The 20896-nt window shown below is 41.6% G+C and overlaps 1 protein-coding gene across 1 annotated transcript in view; it reads left to right on the forward strand.

Moving 5' to 3' along the window:
• The first annotated feature begins 4271 nt into the window (after positions 1–4271).
• Positions 4272–20896, forward strand: part of LOC139720604 (ADP-ribosyl cyclase/cyclic ADP-ribose hydrolase 1-like) — a 32510-nt gene continuing 15885 nt past the window's right edge. The window contains exons 1-4 of the mRNA XM_071631960.1: positions 4272–4491; positions 5991–6123; positions 10237–10476; positions 19985–20061. Coding sequence (XP_071488061.1) covers positions 4310–4491; positions 5991–6123; positions 10237–10476; positions 19985–20061 — 632 coding nt within the window. The 5' untranslated portion in view covers positions 4272–4309. The remainder of the gene's footprint in view (positions 4492–5990; positions 6124–10236; positions 10477–19984; positions 20062–20896) is intronic.

The raw sequence follows: 20896 nt of genomic DNA on the forward strand, positions 1-20896 counted from the left end.
CTATTACTTGAACAAACCATGTTTTAGGAACTGTACATAAGTTAGACACGTGTGTACATAAATACTGTATAGAGATATGATCAATTTGTCTTCTATTTTTCGAGGCTGATGTCTTAGTCGACATTCTGATGTGGCTCGATCTTTTGAGGAAAACTAACATCTTAACCCGTTCCTTTCGGGAACCTGGTAGCCTGTGTATTATGTCTGTGGGGATTTCAGAAATCTGTTGGGAACATCTTAATGCTTGTTGGAATAAATTGTGTATCACAGATAGGTGCTAGACACTGGTCTGCAGTCAAGTCAAATCCCCCTGCACGCCACCAAAAGGAAATGTACCTCAGAATTAAAAAGAATAGTGGTTGGTTTTACCACCTCCCTGGTTTTGCTATAGTACAGCGTAACTCCAGTTTGTGGTACAAGATGTATGTCATGAAGATTTTGGTGGTTTGTGGTTAATTGTTTTACATGATCATGAGTACGTCTGGTCAAATCGCTAAGGAGATAATGTCAAGCTGTTACATGTCAGAGCTGTTCATACCACAATCGAGTGTCACCATCTCCTGCAGCCATGTACTTGGAGATGATGAATTTTGAAATTAAACCAGAAAAAAAAAAGTATTCAGTTGTGTAGGTCTAATGCTTACTAATCTACAGTCGCAGCAGTAAACACTCCAAATATGCTGTTCAATCTTTTCCCCGAGGACCGAACGCAAAAGTAAAATCTCATGACTCGAAAATGATTCGTTTTACAGATTGTTGTTACATTGTATTCACGATTTGACAAATGACAAAAGTGACCGATCAGACAAGAAGTCAACACATCACACAATTATTTTCATGGAAAAAAAAATACAAACGCGTCGCATTTTGTAGCATAACGATAGATATGATACAGATAGACCTATATACTTTTGTACGTCATTCAATTCATCTTTTTTATGTTAAAGAATAAAAATGACTCCTCAAATGTATTGCTCTCAAAGCCAAGAGAGTATTATAATGTTGTTCTCATTTGTAACATTGATTGTATATTTATGTTGGATCTACAGAATTATCATGAAAATAAATATGATTTACATGAATACAAGCACGCAGTGAACCTGGATATGACTCGTCTTTGTATCTGTAGTATATTTTTGTGTGCGTTAGTTTTTGTTTTCTTTCCAATATGGATGTCAAACTCACGTCACGACACGACATCATTGTAAAGATGTAATGATTGTAACAATATCTACCTACACACGCAGACATTTCAAAGATTAGATGTTAAAGATACACATCGGTATTTAATGGAGATTCCTTTTGCAAATCACGGTTGTTGCAGACGTGTGTCGTGTGAGGTATATTGCCTCATCACTTCATTTGATTTGCGTACGTGGTTAGAGTCAACTTCACTATTTCTACAAAAAAAGAAGAAGTGTGAAACTTGAAATCTATAGGCCACAACGCATCTTGTTTCCGACTTGATCGAACTTTAAACATGTTTGATATCACTACGCCTTACGTAATTGGATTGATAGTCAGCTTTGCTATCTGGAATGACACTTCACTTTAAAAGCCATGACTGTTTAGCTGTCACAACACAAAAGTTAGATGGGAATTGTATGTACAAAGTTTTCTTTTGCCATTCCAGTCAAGCAAAGAAGTGTAATAGCTTTATGTAGGTCAGTTGGAATCAAGTAAGTTTACGACATCATTAGATTATCTTATTTGCATTCATTGTTGATGCTAACATAACATTAGTGAAAACATGCAATATTTTGAAAATCCATAATTTTCCTAATGTACGTCAAAGCTGGATGAAACCACTGATTTTTGTTCCGTAATATAAAGAGATTGCCCTTTTAGTTATGTCAATCAATAATCAAACCATGAAGCTATTTCAGCCGAAATATCGAATGCTCCTCCTTAGTTGCCACAGGTACTGAATGGAATCTAATGTTTCAGATAAACTACACCCCACCCCACCTCCATACACATATGAGGTTGAATAAGAATTAAAGAAGCCAATTTTATCATAGCTAGCCTCAATTTAATATCAGTTAAATTGCATTGTGGCCACCAACCAAGGACGGCACTTTCTTTTCGCCCGAATTTATTGCCGGTAGATTGGCATGTCTCAAATCAGCCGTAGAGCGCTAAGTAGAATCTTAAGGCGAACGGATCGATATGATTTATGTCGTTACGTAAAGAAATAGCCAAACAAACAATGCAATAGGATTTGACGGATGGAGTGAAAATTTGAAAATTGTATTCTCTCGGCACTTTGATTTCGAAATCAGAGAGAAAGGATAGCAATTAACAAGACAGACATAGAAGGACGGGGAGAAGAGTGGTATGGGGGTGTGATTGACCCTCTCTTACGTCTGCAAACTAACAACAGGACAACCTGTTGAAGCGGTACTGACTCGGAATATAATCTCACTCAATAACCATATAATATTTTATGATGACAAATTAAAACTGCAAGATATCTTGTATTTACGCAACTTATTTGTTGTTTTTTTCTTCTGCAATTACATGTTGACCCACGAAACAATTTATCATGACCACGCCCTCTTTTTCGGCGGCCACGCCCACAGCGATTTTATCAACATGCTCTTCAGGAGATGCGGCTATATGAATGCATTAAGTGATACACCTTAAATTAGAATCAAATGTGCCATAAAAGAAGGTAAGAAACAAAGAACAGACACACACGTACACAAGATTGAATACATAGGCCTATAAAGTTTGCACATTGATATGAATGCACCAACGCATCGATGTGTTTGGCTGAAACTAGTCCCATCGTCCGAACGATAGAAATGACATCAGGATCGAAGCCAGTTATGTTGCGCCACTCGCCGTAATAATTACTCAGTACTTATCACCGCGCGACCTTCATAACGAGATCCAAGCCGCCAGGTACTTAGCTCAGTAGCAGAAATCTCGACGCACAGTGTGAACTTCCCTCTGTTGCTCACTTGGCTCCAAAAAGTGGTGTCTCTGCCTCCACGCGAAACACCTGTACAGGCGTGACGGAACTTTGCACCCCGTACGACTCCGTAGATTCGGCGATCACGAAGAGGTATGATAATAATTGCCCTATTCCATACACTTCATTTCATTGTCACTAGGGACACACATTGTTGTTCTTTGCTACGTGTCACTTTCATATAATTTGTCGAAATACAGGCGTAGTGTGTTTGCCTTTGTGTTGGAAAACAGGCGGTTTGTCAATATAGTTCTGCGGTAGCGTGACTAATGCCAGTCTTCATGCCCGAGTCTCCCTTTCTGAGTGCGCTTAGCCTACTTTTGATCTGTATGCTTAAACATAGGCCTTAGTGGTCAAAAAGGTTCACTGAAGGATCGTGTAGGCAAAGTTTTTTTCTTTTCTCTCTCTCCCTCTTCCCTATCCTAAACTCTGTCAAACCATCCCTCAATCGATCCCTCTCTTCCCCACCCCTACATCGATCTCACCCCTACTCATCTAGCTGTACATCTATCATCATTTTACGACTCGTGTTTAACATGAATTGCTGCCACCTTTTTAGTTTCTGACACACTCTGGTAAGTTTGGAGAAAATTCTCACCGAAACGAAGATTTAGACTGATATGCCAAATACTGTTTTATTAATGCTCGTAAAAGTACCATGATGCATATACACAGCGTGTTCAGCGTGGTGTGGTATAGAGCATTTCTCAATGCTAGCAAACAGCGTCGTGCTGTGTGCAATATACCCTGCAATAAAGCGGGGAACCCCAGAGATACGGTTAAGTATCGCATGATAAACAAAATTGGCTGCCAAGTATCCAGAGACGAACTTTAGGCAAATGCACTTTGACCCCTTAAATCCGGACCTGGTAGCGTATTATTCACGCGGGTTCCTCCCCTGTGATTTTGTTTAGGAACTTAGATATTTTCGTTCACAATGATTGAATCTATTGTATCTTTATTGTCTGCATTTTTGTTTTCTCTGCGTGTACCACACGCATACGTGTAAGCATATATACGTACAAATACACACACACATATGTGTACGTATATATATATATATATATATATATATATATATATATATATAAGGCATTGATTAAGAAAATAGTCCATGCTGAACTCATATTTTGTAGATAAAGACAGCTTAGCGCCACTCACTTCATCGGCAGCCAGGATGAAGGAAAATATCCCAAGAGAGATAATTATGTTTGTGTTTTCAGTACTGACAATATACCAGTCCGCTGAGTAAAACAGCAATCGTAATAATGAGCTATGCCTTTTATATAGGTAAATCTAACACCTGCAGTGTCATCACTTGGACATTTGAGAATGATGGAGTCCCTTCGCACCCTTTTTGCTCTTCTCTTGGTCGTCGTTCTGGTGGGACCGATCGAGAGCCTTACCTACGCCAATGTCGGACCAGGGACCACGCCCAACATTACCGACATCCTCCTTGGAAGATGTCAGGAGTACAGAGAGTGTCTACGGGGAGAACCATGTCTACCAAATTAGTAAGTCACTAGGCACTAAGGCAGTCCCTCATCACACCATTAGAGACAAAAGTAGTAGAGGTATATATCTTTTTCTATCGGGGTTGTATATAACATGAATAGAACTGAAAAGGGGATCATTGAATAAAGAATCCGACACAGCAGTGTTTGAGTTGTACACGAACACTATTAGCACCAAAAAAAAAAGTATTGAGAAAAAAAAAACCCACAAAAGTCATTGACTTTGAAGGGATGCCTAAAATTTCTGACCCTTGACCTTTGACCCAAACAACCATAAGCACTAACCCCCTCCCCCATGCTCACACACACACGCACACACACACACACACATACACACACACACACACACACGTTTCGCCTTCACTGCGTGCTGTTGTATTGTCATTCACCAAGCGCTGAACAAAATGACAAGAAAGTCTCACATATCATAAGTCAAGAGACGTACACACAAGTTGAAACCCGCAGTACTAATATCATTATTTCCTTCTTTACAATGCCACAACTTAAAGGGTGTGTACAGTTCTGGTCGAGGTGAAGATATAGCTTTTAACATTTTGCGAGATATTCAGAAACCACTCTATGAGATGTAAGGGGGACTGCAGTTCTAAGGAGTATCAAAAGTTTATTCGATGAAAATCGGTTTTTAAATGGCTGAGATATCCAAAAACAAAGTGAAACAAGGAGATCATAATAAAGTTGTGGCATGTCGCCTTTTATTATTAGCACTTTTTTGGATATCTCAGCCATATGAAAACCAATTTTCATCAAATAAACGTTGAATCCTTCTTAAAATTACATGCCATTTAATATTTCATAAGAGGTTTTTCATTATCTCACTTAGGAATGTTCAAAACATGAATCCCCACCTCAACCAGTACTGTACAGTCCCTTTAACATGTGGCAACTGTATCCACTGTACAGATGTTATTACCTATTTGTAAAAATGAATAGAGCAAAATTAGATCGACGTATAAAATATATTCTCAACGAACATAATAAGCAAGCAAAGAAAAAAATGGAAATCTGAGCAAGCGTTTGGCGTTTGAAGTTTTTTCCACCATCATCAAAAGTAATACAAGGAGAAGTAATATTAGTAGTAGTGAGAGTATTGTTATCATTGTTCATATTATTGTCTCAATATTACCATTTTTGGAGCTATTCTAATTAGGCCCTGTATTAATTTAGGGAACAATGGAGAAAAATATTATGTTCACTTAAAATCATTTTGATCTAGGTGAGGGTGTGGTGAATTCACTTCCGCTGTTTTTATTTCTTTTTCTTTTTCTTACACGAAGACAGAAATAGCAGAATTGTGTGATAAAACCCAATCATGGTGGATCTTTCTTCTTCCTCTTCTTCTTCTTCTTCTTCTTCTTCTTCTTCTTCTTCTTTTTTTTTTTCTTCTTCTTCTTCTTCTTCTTCTTCTTCTTCTTCTTCTTCTTCTTCTTCTTCTTCTTCTTTTTCTTCTTCGTCATGCTCTTCTTCTGGTCACTCCCCAGCCGTAACCTGAAATGTGAGTCCATCGTGAACTCGTTCATGAGCGGCATCCAAAATGTGGACCCATGTGCAACACCACCTGATGTTTACGAGACGTTTCTGGACATGGCTCCTCCTCAAACAATGAGAGGCAAAGTGAGTGACTTCAGTCTAGATAAGATTGTTAGAACTTAGAAGTCATGCAGCGCTATAGTAGCTAGTAGCTGGTAGCTTAAGATCTCTCCTCTCCGGTTTAGTCTATATAAAGGGAGCATACGACGGTTTGTTACAACTCGTCCAATAGGACTAACGGGCGACTTCTTAAAACGCTTCCGGGTGACTTCTGATGTAGGACCATGCGGAGGGCGAAAAGACGACTTCTTATAACTTACAAAAACAAGGCGTCTTATACAGACAGCCCTATGCAGTCAGGGTGAGAAGGAAAAATTTCGACGTGTTACGTTTAAAGTAAAGATTCTATTCTACCTTCACGCTGACAACATGAAGATGAAAATGATTTAAACAGAGTAAAGAAAATGGAATAAATTGGGGAGATATAAACAAATAATGATATATCTATTAGATTCTGCTAAATTAAGTTATTTAGGTTACTTCCATATTTTCACGATGTTTTCTCCAAACGGAAACGGAAGTTTGCACAGTGTGCGGTTGGTAGAGTTTGTGTCCGGTCGGCAATGTTTACCACGTGGTGTACCCGTGTTTTGGACTTCCTTGACGCCCTGTATGGGCAGGATACTGTTGGAAGCTGGGTTGGCTGATGCATTTTCAGGTGCAATGCCACGTATTGTGTAGGTGACTTTTGAGAGGTAGGTTTTGTAAAATCAAAGAAGTTTTAAGGTTTGATAAATGCGGAAACGAAAAGAGAAAAGACCTTGGATTTCAAAGTACCGCACGTTTTTCAGACATATTTGATGTTGAATCTGATCACGTGTATATGCGAATCAGACAACACGATGTTTTCGCAGTACTTCAAATGTCTCCAAATGACTCTCCCAGAAATCTTCATCAAATTAGGTTTTAAAAGTTATCTTTATCACGAAATCTTACTAACATTCGAATAATGAGGAACAATGACTTTGGTGTATAAGGGTGTGTGGTAGATGTTGAGTTATTCAACAAAAGTTTGACTTTGAGAGACTCACAAATTGATGGAAGAAATGGGATGTGATGACATTGTATAATTTGCATCATGTTCGCGAGAAATGCCAATGTTTGTTAAAATCTGTTGAAAGTTTAAAGTTCTAAACCTTTCTCGGTTTAATATCGCACTCGGATAAAACTTGTAGGACAAAAGAATCAAAAAGCCTCCTGCTGAAGTGCATATCCGGAAAAAGAAAATAACAACCGAAGCTTTGTCTTTTGAACTATAAGTCCAATGACCAGAGCTATTCATTTGAAGTATACATAAAATTCTAGGGTTGTTGTTGTATCTTCTAATGGCAGGGACCAAATTTGTTCATTACATGCTATATGAAGGTAACAAAAATAATAGAATGGGTACACTTCCTGCTAATTTCCTTTGTTTAGCTTGGGTCATCCTTAATCTCTAGGCTACTTTAACAGGACGTGACCTCAAAACACTTCCCTTTAATGTACACCCACTCCGCCATTTTTTAAAGCCATGGCATGACGACTGCATGATCCCAGGTCTCGAGGACATGAGACAAAGAGCACAAGACTAGATCGACTGAAACACAAAACACAAACACAGACTGTGATAGGCTGAAATTATAGCCTGCTTCCAGCAAGACTTTGTGATTTCATTTCCTTAATATGCATGGATGTGCACTACATGGTCATTGGTTAAAAGGAAATCAAACAACCGTGCCATGATTACAGTTTGCTATGAACAACACATTATAGTGTGAGGTACCAAACTTTTAGAGAATCACAAGCTCTAAAAGGTGTCATCCCACGCATCCGACACTCTCGAGTCATACAGCCCATGAGTTCGACACTAGGCAAATAAGGCCAATGAGTTCGACACTAGGTCAAAAACAGCCCACGAGTTCGACATTACAATACGGGTCTCACTAGTCGTATAGTGGGCTTTGTTTGCTTAGTGTTGAGCTCATGGGCTGTATGACTCTTGGGCTGCATGAGTCCTGGGTGTCGAACTCGTGACGTGCACCCCCTTAAAACACTGTTAGTAGAAGCTATTCGCTCTTTTAAAGTTAATTTCATAAAGATGAAACCATTTTACTCAAAACAAACAAGGCTTGGTGATTTATTGGCATTGTCTATGATAAGAAATTCTGAAAGAAGAATGTCGAATCACAGCAGAGTGCACAGAGAAGCGTGAATCTTTTATTTTGGAAAGTCATTATAATTACCGCTTATAATGATCGATGTGTTTTTGAGTTTGATACCATAAGAAAACAGCAACGCCCACCTTCAGTTTACACCACCGGTAGTATCAACAGTGTTGAAATGGCACGTACACCGGACGTGAACTACTGCCTTCTTTAGTGAGGATACACTTTTAATTGAACGATACTTTTCGACAGCAGGGGGTCGGCAACTTGCCTAGTAACTGACACTCAGTGGCTTTCAGATTGTACAAGAATCAAACAGTAATTAGAGCGCCTTGATTGAAGGCTGAATATAAGCGTTCTTCATGGGTTTTTAATGATTTGGTTTCTTTTTTCATTACATTCTAATAGCGGATATTTAGTGGTGCAATTACTACAGTATGACTACATTACTTTTTTGTTTTATCTATGTTGTAATGATCTTTATGCTCTTACATACATGGACCAGCCAATATAGGGATTTGTAAGGTAACGGAATATACTGGAACCACTGAGTGAAAGTTTAACTGCACGCAGATAGCAATGGCTCATCCATTTCAGACCACTTTTTTTCATTTTTTTTAGTCGTGCTTGGGCGCTTGTAATATCGCTTGTTTGTTTATTTCCTTTTAATAACGGGAACCTGTTCCATTGAGTCATTGCCTCTAAACTAGGACCTTTCACACAAAAATGCGTACCAATTACGCTTACTCCTAATAAAACAAACTTGAACAATCATCACACACTAGAAATAAAACCAACGAATAAAGTTAATGTATGTGGCATACCTTTTAATACCTTGTGGCAAAGTCTATATTGACGCATGCTTCACAAGCACTTAACGGTTACAGTATTTTATTCCGAAGGTTTGTTATTCCGAGAGGTTGTTAGTCCGGAGATTCGTTATTCCGAAGATTCGTTATTCCGAAGATTCGTTATTTCGAAAGGTTGTCATTCCGAAGGTTCGTTATTCCGCAGGTATACTGTATATTTCATTTCCGGTCTGCTGAACCTTCGAAATAACGAACATCTCATACATGTCTGTAATAATAAGCAGGTATGGAATCCGCTCTCAATTTGCGTTCTGCTCGGTTGTATTGTAGCCAAACGGGAGATGACTCATTGAAGTATTGGATACTAACGAGAACAAACAAACAAACAAAAAACGTGAAGAGAAGCGTATGATATTCGTCTTTACTTGACCAAGGTCAAAACTGGAAATCCGCTATTGATTGCAGATAAATTGAACGTGGTTGGAAAGATAAAAAATGAATGTAATTAGAGCTGTATACTTGAAAACCTACCAAGCTACCAATCAAGAGGGAAAGGGAAAGTGCCCGCACAGTATTCGGTTACCGCGAGTAGCTCTCTTCGGACGAAAACTCAATAACAACAGCAGTGATTTTAAGCATCTGCATTCCTGGCCCTGATGATTGACAAAGAAATTGAGATGTTAGTATAAGGTCTCGCTTATCCCATCAGCTATACAAACGGTATTAGATACGAGTTCAATGTATATGTGCACTGATCTACAAACAGAGTACGCGCATAATAAGTATAGTGTCATCACTGATCAAATGAGATTGTGGGTCTCGACATTTGTATTCAAGGGTTAGGATTGTGATAGGGTTTAGGTTTAGTTTGATGTGGGGATTAGGATTAAGGTTATGTTTGTAGGTAGAATTTATCTTTGGCTTTTGTTCACTGTCTTGCTTTATCATGATAAATGATGTCCTATAATTCTTGTTTGTTGCTATCATTCGATGTTTTTATGTAAATTCTTCATATTCCCTATATTCTCTTAATTGTTGTATTAGACAATTTTCTCAGTCAACTCCTCGATGATTCATAGTTATGATTCACTTGTAAAATATGGAATTTGGAACAATAAAAAAAAACAGAGGAAGTATTTGTTACGTTTTTATTTCGTCAGTTTGTTATGTTTTTTATCCGACAGACGACTTTCTGGTCTGGCGTGGCAGGCGCCAACATTCCTCAAGACGTCGCTCAGGTGACGTCACAGCACACGGTACTGGAGGAGACTCTACCAGGCTACATGGCGGGGAACCTCACATGGTGCGGCTCAACAGACGACTCGAGTTCGATGGGACTCAACTTTACTGCCTGCCCTACGTGGAGGAGTTCTACCTGCCCAAATAACACCAAAGCTGCTTTCTGGGACAGCGCTTCGAAACGAGTGAGTTCCGCATATGCATAATCATGTATTTAGATAGATTGATGTTACTATAGATAAATATAGTTAGATAGATAGACAAGAAGACAGATAGATGGATAGATAGATAGATAGATAGATAGATAGATCGATAGATAGATAGATAGATAGAGAGATGAATAGACATATTATGTAAATACATAGATAGATAGATAGATAGATAGATAGATAGATAGATAGTGAGGTAGATACATACACTCATATATACAGTACATACATAAAAACATACATACAATGACAGAATAAAAAAATGAAAAAGAATGTCAGCGTTCTAACCAACTCGTACTGAATTCGAAAGGTATGATTTTAATATCTGAAAACAGTGTTCAGCAAGGCAGCATACGTCCTTAATTCCTAGCATGAGTTTCTCGTTTTATCTATAGAATTCATCCACCATTAACCTGTCATGATATAATTATCTGGTAGTTTTGTGCCCTCTCCTCATATTCTGCAGCACAGATTATGTGACATCATTTGAAACAAAGTGCCGCAATTATCTATAAATGTATTTATCAAACTCTGGAAATAATATCTGATTCGCATGTCGAAGGAAGCAGCTTTGTGGTATCCCTGTAGAGTCCAATAGAGTAGACAAACATATGCATGGAATGATACAATATAGTACGAATCTCAAAATTAGGGTCTGAATTATAGACTGTTAGCAAAGAGTTCCGGTCAGTCGTTCCACAAGAGCAGCCGTTTGCTCAGCAGTTGGCCACAGCAGTTTGCTTACAGTTTGGGTTTCTTGGACAATGTGATGAAGTCCAACAATCCAAGGTATGTCATAAATCGTTCCTTTATGATTTGTGCATCATTTAAGGAACAAACAAAGCTTCCATGGTCAGGGAGTTAAGACTATAAGAGGAAAAACCGTAAATAGAAATAAGGTTATGTATGTTCAAGGTCAAGGTCAAGGTCATCGCCGTATACGCTGTACTACGTATTAACGTCTATTGTTCCGTGCATTGTTCAATTGCATTAACGTTCAGTGTAGCGTGCGTGGTGCATGGTCCGCGGTGTGGAAAGTGTTAATGAGAATACGTTGAACGTTTTGGACGGTCTTTGTAAAGACCTCTCCCTATCGGAGAATGGTCCGAAATGGTAGTATTGTGAATGTGAATCCGTGGAGTTTCAAACGGATTTTCTGGTATTATGTATTGCTCACGTTAAAACGTAAAAGTTGGATTATATCTTTTCGCGTATGTGTATCATTAAGGTATTTGTGTTAGGAACGCTCCACGCACGAAGTTCATGCACGCGGAGGGATATTAAAGTTGAAGTTATAGTGATATGTCTAGCTGTAGATTCTTTGATAGTCTCATTTAAGACTACAAAAAGGGTTGCTAGGGAGAATCTAATGCTCGTTGTTATTAATGCACAATTTGCGACAAGACGTCTTATAATTAATTATAGTGATATTGATGTGAGATGTGGCATTGAGCGTTTACAATCATAAGATTTAAGATATATATTGATTGTGTTAAATAGGTTTAACCGACGATGATTTGTCTGACTTAGACAGAATATTGAAAGTTCATTATGTTTATTCTGCTTGTAGATTTAAATACACCAGATACATAACGGCAATACTCATGAGCATAGATAACTCAGCCACCCTCATGAGTTAGTTAGAATAGATATAAACGTTGTTAAGATATTCTGGCCTTAATTACGTTATCAAGAAAGAACGAAAATATTCATTATCGTCTTACTATTTCTGTGTAGAGTTGAAATAGAGTATACTGATTTGTATGGCGTGTTATATGGATAATTTTCTTCTTGTTTGTATCTTACAGGAACCACTCATTCCAACACAGTTGTTGAATATATCACACTAGCAAGCGCAAGTTTGCAGTATGCACAGTTACATATCGCTGATAATGCTGTGTAACAGAATAAAGAACCCACATCACGTTAAACCGAGGATTTCTTTGTTCTTTTATTGCAACAACGTGTCCATCTGAAGAGATTGCATACGAATCCATCACAGCTTCAACAACTCTTGTATATTGGATTCAGGATGCAACTTACACAATTGATGTTTATCGTGCTATAACAACTTACTCACCATCAAGAGGCTGTAATTCCAGAACCATACCATGGCTGATGTAGAGAAGTTAAAGTTGATCAGGAGAAACACCAAAGGGGGATTGACACGCACCTTAAACTCAATCGACAGGCTATTAAAGGACACCTTTGGTGAGGTCGACACCTTAAAGGGGTACATAGCCAAGGCGGAAAGTCAACTCAAACAAGTTGAAAGCAAGCATGCGGAGCTGGTCGAAAATATAACAGATGAAGCGACATTCGAAGAAGAGGAGACCTGGATGGGAGAGTGTGAGAGTAGGTTTGTGGAGACCATTGTACGTGCGAGGAAGTCCATTGGTTCCGCAAGCTGTGGTGAGCCGCCTACCTCCCAGCCCGTGACGCCGTCAACTCCTCCTACTTCTACACCATCTGTTGTTCAAGATCCGGTACCGCAAGCCGAGGCTGCGTCATGGCAACCTCGATCTACAAGTCCAGAACCGATTGCTCCCTTAACTCCGCCCTCTCCGATGCATCGACATTCATCTTGCACACCTAAGATGCAGAAGATGAAATTCCCCTCTTTCAACGGTGACATCAAGGACTACCAGCGTTTCCGTACCTTGTTTCAACATTGTGCTGCTGACCTCACAGAGATAGAGTGTTTCTACCAACTCACTCAAGCCATGATTAATGCTCGCGAACGAAACATGATAAAGGGTTGCATTAATGTGCAGAGGGCTTGGCAGGTACTTGATGAGAAGTACGGAGACCAAGACAGAGTTGTCGACAGTCTACTCCGTGACTTGGAAAACCTGAAGCCGTACGAAATCAAGGGCAAGATTAGTCTAAATGCCATGACTGGATTTGTTCAAACCTTGCAGGTATTTGAGATGCAGGCCGAAACAATCGGCCTCTCTGGAGAGCTGAATAGTAAAATCATGCTAAGTCAGATCAAGCAAAAGATGCCTGAGGGACATCGCATCGCTTACTACAGAGATGTCAGAGACGAGCACATCAGTGACTCCCTTGGAGGCTTGGTCAAATGGCTACATAGACAGCTCCTACTCCAAGAGAAGGCGAAGTCACCATTCCCAGAGAAGACGAGTACCTGTGAGATGAGTCAAAACAGAGGAAGCAAGTCTTCAAATGCAGCAGCGCGGAATCCACCTAAACAGATCCAATCTAAAGAGGGGAAGCGTTCCGGGGTTCCCAAGTGTCCTCTTCATGTCAACTCGAATACGCACTTCCTGAAAATGTGCATCAAGTTCAGGAACCTCAGTCTAAAGGAAAAGTATGACGTCATGAAAAAGAATGACATCTGTAGCAGATGTGGTCATGACAACTGTCCTGCAGGGAAATCCCCATACGACCACACGCTATGTCAGTTTGCGTCGCCATGCAAGGTTCAGAGTTGTGGAGATGATTCACACTTCTCTGCTATCTGCCCTGTTGTATATGGAGGGAAATATCAAGGCTCGTCATCTCCGCAGGATCTCAATGTGCCACCTACACGTCCACACACCACTTCAGCGAGTGTGAAGACTGTCGCAAACAAGGACACAGGCGCACTACAGAGTGTCCTCCCCACTGTGATGGGATATTTGCGACACGGAAATAACCGTCAGCTGGTGCGGATTCTCTTAGATGGTGGGAGTCAGGCCACCCTGGTAAGAGAGGGCATCTTCTCCAAGACCGAGGAAGACATCTACCAGGATCACGATCTGAGTCTGGTTGGCGGTACCAGGATCAGACGAAAGCTTCGACTATTAGATTGTTTCATCGAAGACATTGGGGGAAACTTGTCGTACCCAGTTTCCGTCACAGAAATAGACAAGCCTTGTGGAGAAGCCCCTGTAGTGCAAGCAGAAGACCTCCAGCAGTATCACCATCTACGGGAAGTGGATATTCACGCCGCCTCGTCTGAAACTGTCGACATGTTGCTTGGCGTTGACAACACGCACTTGATGGTATGGGAGGAGTACATCCTTGGGGAAAAACCTGACGAGCCAGTGGCGGCAAGATGCCCCTTGGGATGGTTTATCCAAGGAGGACGTTCAGGAGGCCCTACAGCTCTGCTTAATTACGTCAACGTATCGGCAATCGGTCCCCTAGAGGAGTTCCTCGGCCTCGAGACAGCAGCCTTGCAACCGAGACGATGTAAGTGCTCAACAGAGATCTTGAACAGAGGGGCAACCAAAACCATGGAGCAAAGTGTTTCTCAGCGTCAGGACGGCTCGTATGAAGTCAGACTGCCGTGGAAGAAGTCTCCTGACAGTTTGCCAGACAACTACAACTACGCCGTTAAGAGGTTGCATGGCTTAGAGAGTCAATTCAGAGATAGGCCTGAGGAGTGGGACGTATACTGCAAGCAGATGAGGGACTTGCAACACAGAGGTGTCTCACGTCGTGTCAGTGACACAGAAATTAGACAAGACAGAGAAGCTGGGAGAAAAATGTGGTTCTTGCCACATTTTGCGGTAAAGAAAGATTCGCCTACCACCCCAGTCAGGATCGTCTACGACGCAAAGGCAAGATTCCAAGGTCATTCTTTGAACGAGTACCTCGTGAAGGGTGAAGACCTTAATGCTGATCTGTTCAACGTGGCTCTGCGTTTCAGAGAGAACGAAGTAGGCGTCATCGCTGATATCAGAAAAATGTTTCAGGCAATCAAGATCAGCCCGGAAGATGCAAGGTTCCATCGGTACGTCTTTCGAGAAAACCCGAACCAACCCATTCAAGTCTATGAACTCACTACTGTGACATTCGGAGACAGGCCTTCTCCAACGGCAGCAATTGTGACACTCAGGCATGTCATAGATCGACACGCACCCGATGATGAGCAACTGAAGAAAGTCGTTACCGATCAATTCTATATGGACGATCTGAGTGAATCGGTCACCAATGTCGAGGAAGCCGTCAATCTGAAAGCCAAGCTTGTAGAGACGCTTGCTAAGGGCAAGTTTGACATTCGCAAGTGGCAGTCAAACGTACAGGAAGTGTGCGACTCTGAGGAGGACACTCAGACCGCGTCTGTGTTAGGAACAAAATGGAACCTCTCGACTGACACACTTAGTGTAAAAGAAGTCAAGCCCATGGAAGATGCTCTCCTAACCAAACGCAAGTTGTTGGCTCACACGGCATCATACTATGATGTGTTTGGTATGCTTTCTGGATTGTTGATCCGGCCGAAGATTCTACTCCAGCAACTATGGCAGTTAAATGTCGACTGGGACACGCCACTCAACGACAGACCTGAGCTCTGTCGAATCGTCAGTGAGATCAAGGTGGATTTGGAAGCAGCGTCTACCATAGAGATCCCACGATGTCTCATTCCTGAGACATTGCGAGGGAAAAGGCCATTGCCAGAGGTTTCTCTACACGGAGCCAGTGATGCGTCTGAAGATGCCATGGGCATCGGCGTCTGGTTGAGGTGGTCAGAGACTGAACAAACGGAAGTACAGTTGTCCTTCATCGCTGCAAGAGCCCGACTCACTCCACTCAAACAAACGAGTATGCCAAGGAAGGAGCTTCAGGCCATTCTCCTACTGTCAAGACTGATGGTTGCTCTGAAAGATGCCCTTCGTTTCAACATCTCCTATTCGAAGATGTGGACGGATAGTCTGACTGTAGTAAGGTGGCTGCGTGGACAGTCCAAGTCCTTTCGCTCGTTTGTCGCATACAGAGTGGGCGAAATCACCTCAGAGTTCGACCCTCACCAGGACATTGCCTACGTGCCGACCGATCAGAATGTCATTGACGTCGTCTCTAGAGGGACCACCGCGGAAGGAATGCTTGAGGTCATCAAGGGACCAACTTACCTGAAGCAACCACCTGAGTCCTGGCCAAAGACACCGCAGAACATCCAGGAAGACACTTCGGATCCAGAGAGGAAGAAATTCCACGTTCGAAATGCGAAGACACTAGCGCTGAAAGTCAATGCAGTGGCTCACTCTACCGCAATCGTTGATCCCACCAGCTTCTCGAATTGGCAAAGGCTGAAGATGGTCACAGCTCGAGTGTTATCTGTGAGAGATGTTCCAAAGAAAGAGTGGCTCAAGAAGCTTACCCAGCAGATTTCTCAGTGGCCGTCTGCCAAACTCCTGAAAGAGGCCGAGTTGTACTGGATACGTCAAGCGCAGAAGGACATCAACTTTCAAGATGCCAACATAATGCGCCTCGATCCGTTCTTCGACGAAGGAGAAAAAGTGTACCGTGTTGGAGGTCGCATTCGCCATGCTCCGATATCATACGACACTCGTCATCCCTATCTCCTCCCAAGGGAAAGCCACATCAGTTTACTGATTGTCAGAGATGGACACTCCCTTGCTCTTCATGGAGGACAACTCAGGACAGCGGCGGAAGTGAGGAGAAGGTATTGGGTTGTCGGTGACACGAGACTCTCCAAACGCGTGGTGAAGGAATGCATCGTGTGCCGTAGGCATAGAGGGAGACCAGTCGAACAGAAAATGGCGGACCTCCCAGAGTGTCGTGTGAAGCCCTTCTCACCGCCATTTCAGACAACGCTGGTGGATTATCTCGGGCCGATAAACGTGAAGGTAAGCCGCAACATTACTGCCAAGGGTTACTGTGCTGTGTTCACATGTGCGGCTACCAGGGCTGTTCATCTCACTTGTGTCCAAGACCTTTCGACACAAGCTTTCCTGCAGGCCCTGGATCGCTTCATCAGCATCAGGGGTGCACCAGCCACCATCATCAGTGATAATGGGACCTGCTTCCGTGGTGCTTACAACACGATCAACATGCTCAACCTACGACTGGACCAGACAGAACTGAGGGAACACTGTAGTAGCTTCAAGGTGCAGTGGAAATTTGGGCCTCCTGGTGGACCCCACCATCAGGGCGCTGTCGAACGCATGGTGCAAGAGGTCAAGAAAGCCATGAAGCATCTCGTGAAAGCTGATCGTTTGCCTTTCCCTGAATGGGAAACAGTCTTCAGGCAGATTTCAGGGTTGATCAACAGTCGACCGATTACAGCTGTGTCATCTTCACCTCTCGATCATCCCCCTCTTGCTCCGAATCATTTCCTCATTGGGAGAGGAGATCTTCCGAGCCCTGATGTTCCCTGTGCGCAGTATAATGGAGACTTCAGGAAGCGGAGAGAGCTGTGCAACGCAATGGTCGACAGGTTCTGGGCACGGTGGATGGACTGCATACAAAAGCTCTCACCGCGCTCGAAAAACCAACGTGCAGCAGAGAACCTACAAGCGGGTGATGTTGTGCTCGTCATCGGAGAAGACAAGAGGCGCGGCGTTTGGCGAATGGCTGAAATCCTGCAGACCTTCCCTGGAGACGATGGGCTGGTTCGCGTCGTCGAGCTCCGTTACGCAGACAAGTCAGTCGCAAAGAGACCTGTGACCAAGCTGATTCTTCTCATGAAGAGGACAGAGAGAGTGGACCTTTAAAGTGTAACTGAAGGACTTAGTAATATCGCGTTTTTCTGAAGAAAGGATTCACTGTAGCCTTTGTTTTTTCATCGCCAGCTCAGAACATTTTGGGCAAATAAGCTCTTGAACTTTGTTGTTTTTCTTGACCTTTAATCACAAATATCTCCAATTGACAAATATGGACTTATCGCTTTTTGCAAACAAACGCTTCATATATAAAATGATGACATATGAGTAGATAAATCAAAGTGAATGCTCATAACTTTGATTTAATGTGTTCATAATGTTGGCCTGATATCATTTATCCTGAACATTTCTACTCTAATGCTTTTCAAAGGAGAAGTTTATACGATACTAAAATTATACGTGTTCCTACTTGAATATCTGCAATACACAACTTTAAGTTTTTGCTGTGTGTGAGAAGTTTGTTTGTTTGTTTGTTTGTTTGATTTATTTTTCTTCCAACACAATTTCATACATAAATCAAGATTATTTTCGTAATATCACATGGATATCAGTAAGCAGATTACAAGTATGATTCAAAGAAGGAAAATCGATGTGTTAATTAATTTCATTAACAAAATATAACTCATGTTACCAAATTTTCTAATAATTACCTGAGAAATTATGCGGAAGAAGGACTGCCACTATAAGCAAAAGCTTGAGCACGTGGCAGCCCAGGGACCTATCTACATAATAGATAATAGAAGTATTACTATTTATCTCAAAATGTGTTCATTAATGAGGACGACTGCACTGCTTTGCTTGACAGAAAACAAACGTGCGATAATTGATCATTTCACCGCGCAAAGACTTTATGATGTCTTGCACATATTTGTTTTTTTTCCGGCGAAGCAGGGCAATTACCCCTCGAAGGCAATTACCCCCAGCTAAATACTGGTTAGTGAAGGTTAGAGTAAAGATTAGGGTTAGGTTTAGGGTTAGGGTTAGGTTTAGGGTTAGAGTTTGGGTTAGGATTAGGTTCAAAATTAGGATTAGGGTTAGTGTCAGGGCTCGTTTGAAGAGGCTACACCCCCGTAAATAATGCCAGTGCATATCTTGGCAATCAATGACTTCAAATCAAAGATATAAAACACCTGTTTCTTGACCCTGGCCTAATCTAAGCATCAGTCATCGCCACAGCGCCACAGGAGGGGGGGGGGGGCACCGCGAGAGGAGGAGATTGTTTTGGTTTTGGCATGGGCTATGTAGCTCCATGGTGCGTGTGTGTGTGTGTACGTGTGTGTGTGTGTGAGTGTAGACATTCAGCGTATGCAGACAGAGCATGCCTGTACTGCAGTGACTGGAACTATTGTCATTCCATTTTGTCTCTCCCCTTCTCCCTCCCCCATCTCTCTCCTCCCCCCCCCCTCTCTCTCTCTCTCTCTCTCTCCCTCCCTCTCTCTCTCTTTCTCAGCAGGCTGATTGTAACCAGGGAGGTAGTCTCACCTCCCCGTTGTAACTCACTGCCAAATAGCACATTGTCAGCACCGGCAAACTGGCAATGCTCTCCTTCTTATTCATGTATTTTCGTTATTTACGGGTCAATTTTTTTTTCGTTCGAAATGTAAAATGGATGACCATAGAATTTCTCAATAGAATATAAAATTGAAAACTTTAGAAAGGATAGAGAAAATTGAGTTCACTTTGAATGGTCTGCCACAGGCAGATATCTTTATCATGCTCTTACGTAATACGACAGCTGCTGGAGTCATCAAACCCTGGCTTGGCCTCCAGGTTTGTCACGTCTGAGCAGAAAGTTTATTTGCAATGGACAAGTACTTCGACTCCCAACTCCCAAACGACAAATATACGCACCCCACTTTGGGGAACCCCAGTTGGGGACTCGCCTCAAACGAGGGATTGACGGCATGAGGGTCCGGGGTAATGCCCAGGGGGTCATTGCCCTTAACCCTTTTCCGGACACCGTTTCTGGCAAGGAAATGATTTCGTGCTGCTTGTCTGTCCTATTTGTTTATTTCGTTGATGCTTTGTTGCAGTTCTCTAATTATCACGGTGTATTCATTTTTTTTTTTCAGCTGGCAACTCAGGCAGAAGGACAAGTATTTGTCGTGTTGAACGCTCAACGCGATGGAGGAGCCTTCAACAACAATAGGTAAATATAAAGTTCACACAGTGCGCCCCCGTGAACTTGTCGGTGACTCGTGTTAACGAGGTTCTTATACTGAGATAGATTATGTAAAGTATGCATGTCTTCTACATATTAAAGCACCACGTGTCACATTAAATGCAACACACTTATACTCGAACTCTATTAAACCAACTTGTTCGTCTGTTTGCTTTGATATTTTGAACATGCACAGCTGAGCCACACATTACATATGACTGCACAGGCATTGATTTAGCACATCAACCTGCGGATTTACTGTTCTTTATCGTACGTTTCCCTTTGTGCCACTGTGTTTGGTTCTACTACACAAATGTAGCACGTTGGAGAGATGATGATGATTAGAGAGTAGAGAAAATCTAGACTGTTAAGTACGAAGGATTTGATAAGTTATTTAAAGAAAATATTGTCATGAACTGCATTTGAATTCGTCTCGGGACTATGCTTCCTTTGAGGATACAATGGCCTACTCGGTTTCCGACATAAAATGTTGGCTAATTAAAGTGTTTTGGGATACATAATTACTTTCAGCTTCAGTTTCCCCATGGTTTATTTGCAGTATCAGCACCAGGTCGTATACAGCGAAGGTTTGCGACCTTTACCCCAGTACTCAATTTCATTATTGCTTTACCCTCAATCACAGTGAATGCAGTTTATCATTGACACGTTATACTATTGAAAGCGCAAGTCGTTCCACCGTTTCATAGGGCCTATAATTTGACTTTTTTTTGAAGATATGAAGCTCACGTGGATGAACATAACATTTTCCTACCATTAGCTGATTATATGAGTTTGTCTACGCAGTCACTAATATGTATGAACT

Source organism: Diadema antillarum, unplaced genomic scaffold, assembly GCF_040938485.1.
Source record: "Diadema antillarum isolate AM-2024a unplaced genomic scaffold, OU_Dant_1.0 scf00000130, whole genome shotgun sequence".
Lineage (NCBI taxonomy): Eukaryota > Metazoa > Echinodermata > Echinoidea > Diadematoida > Diadematidae > Diadema > Diadema antillarum.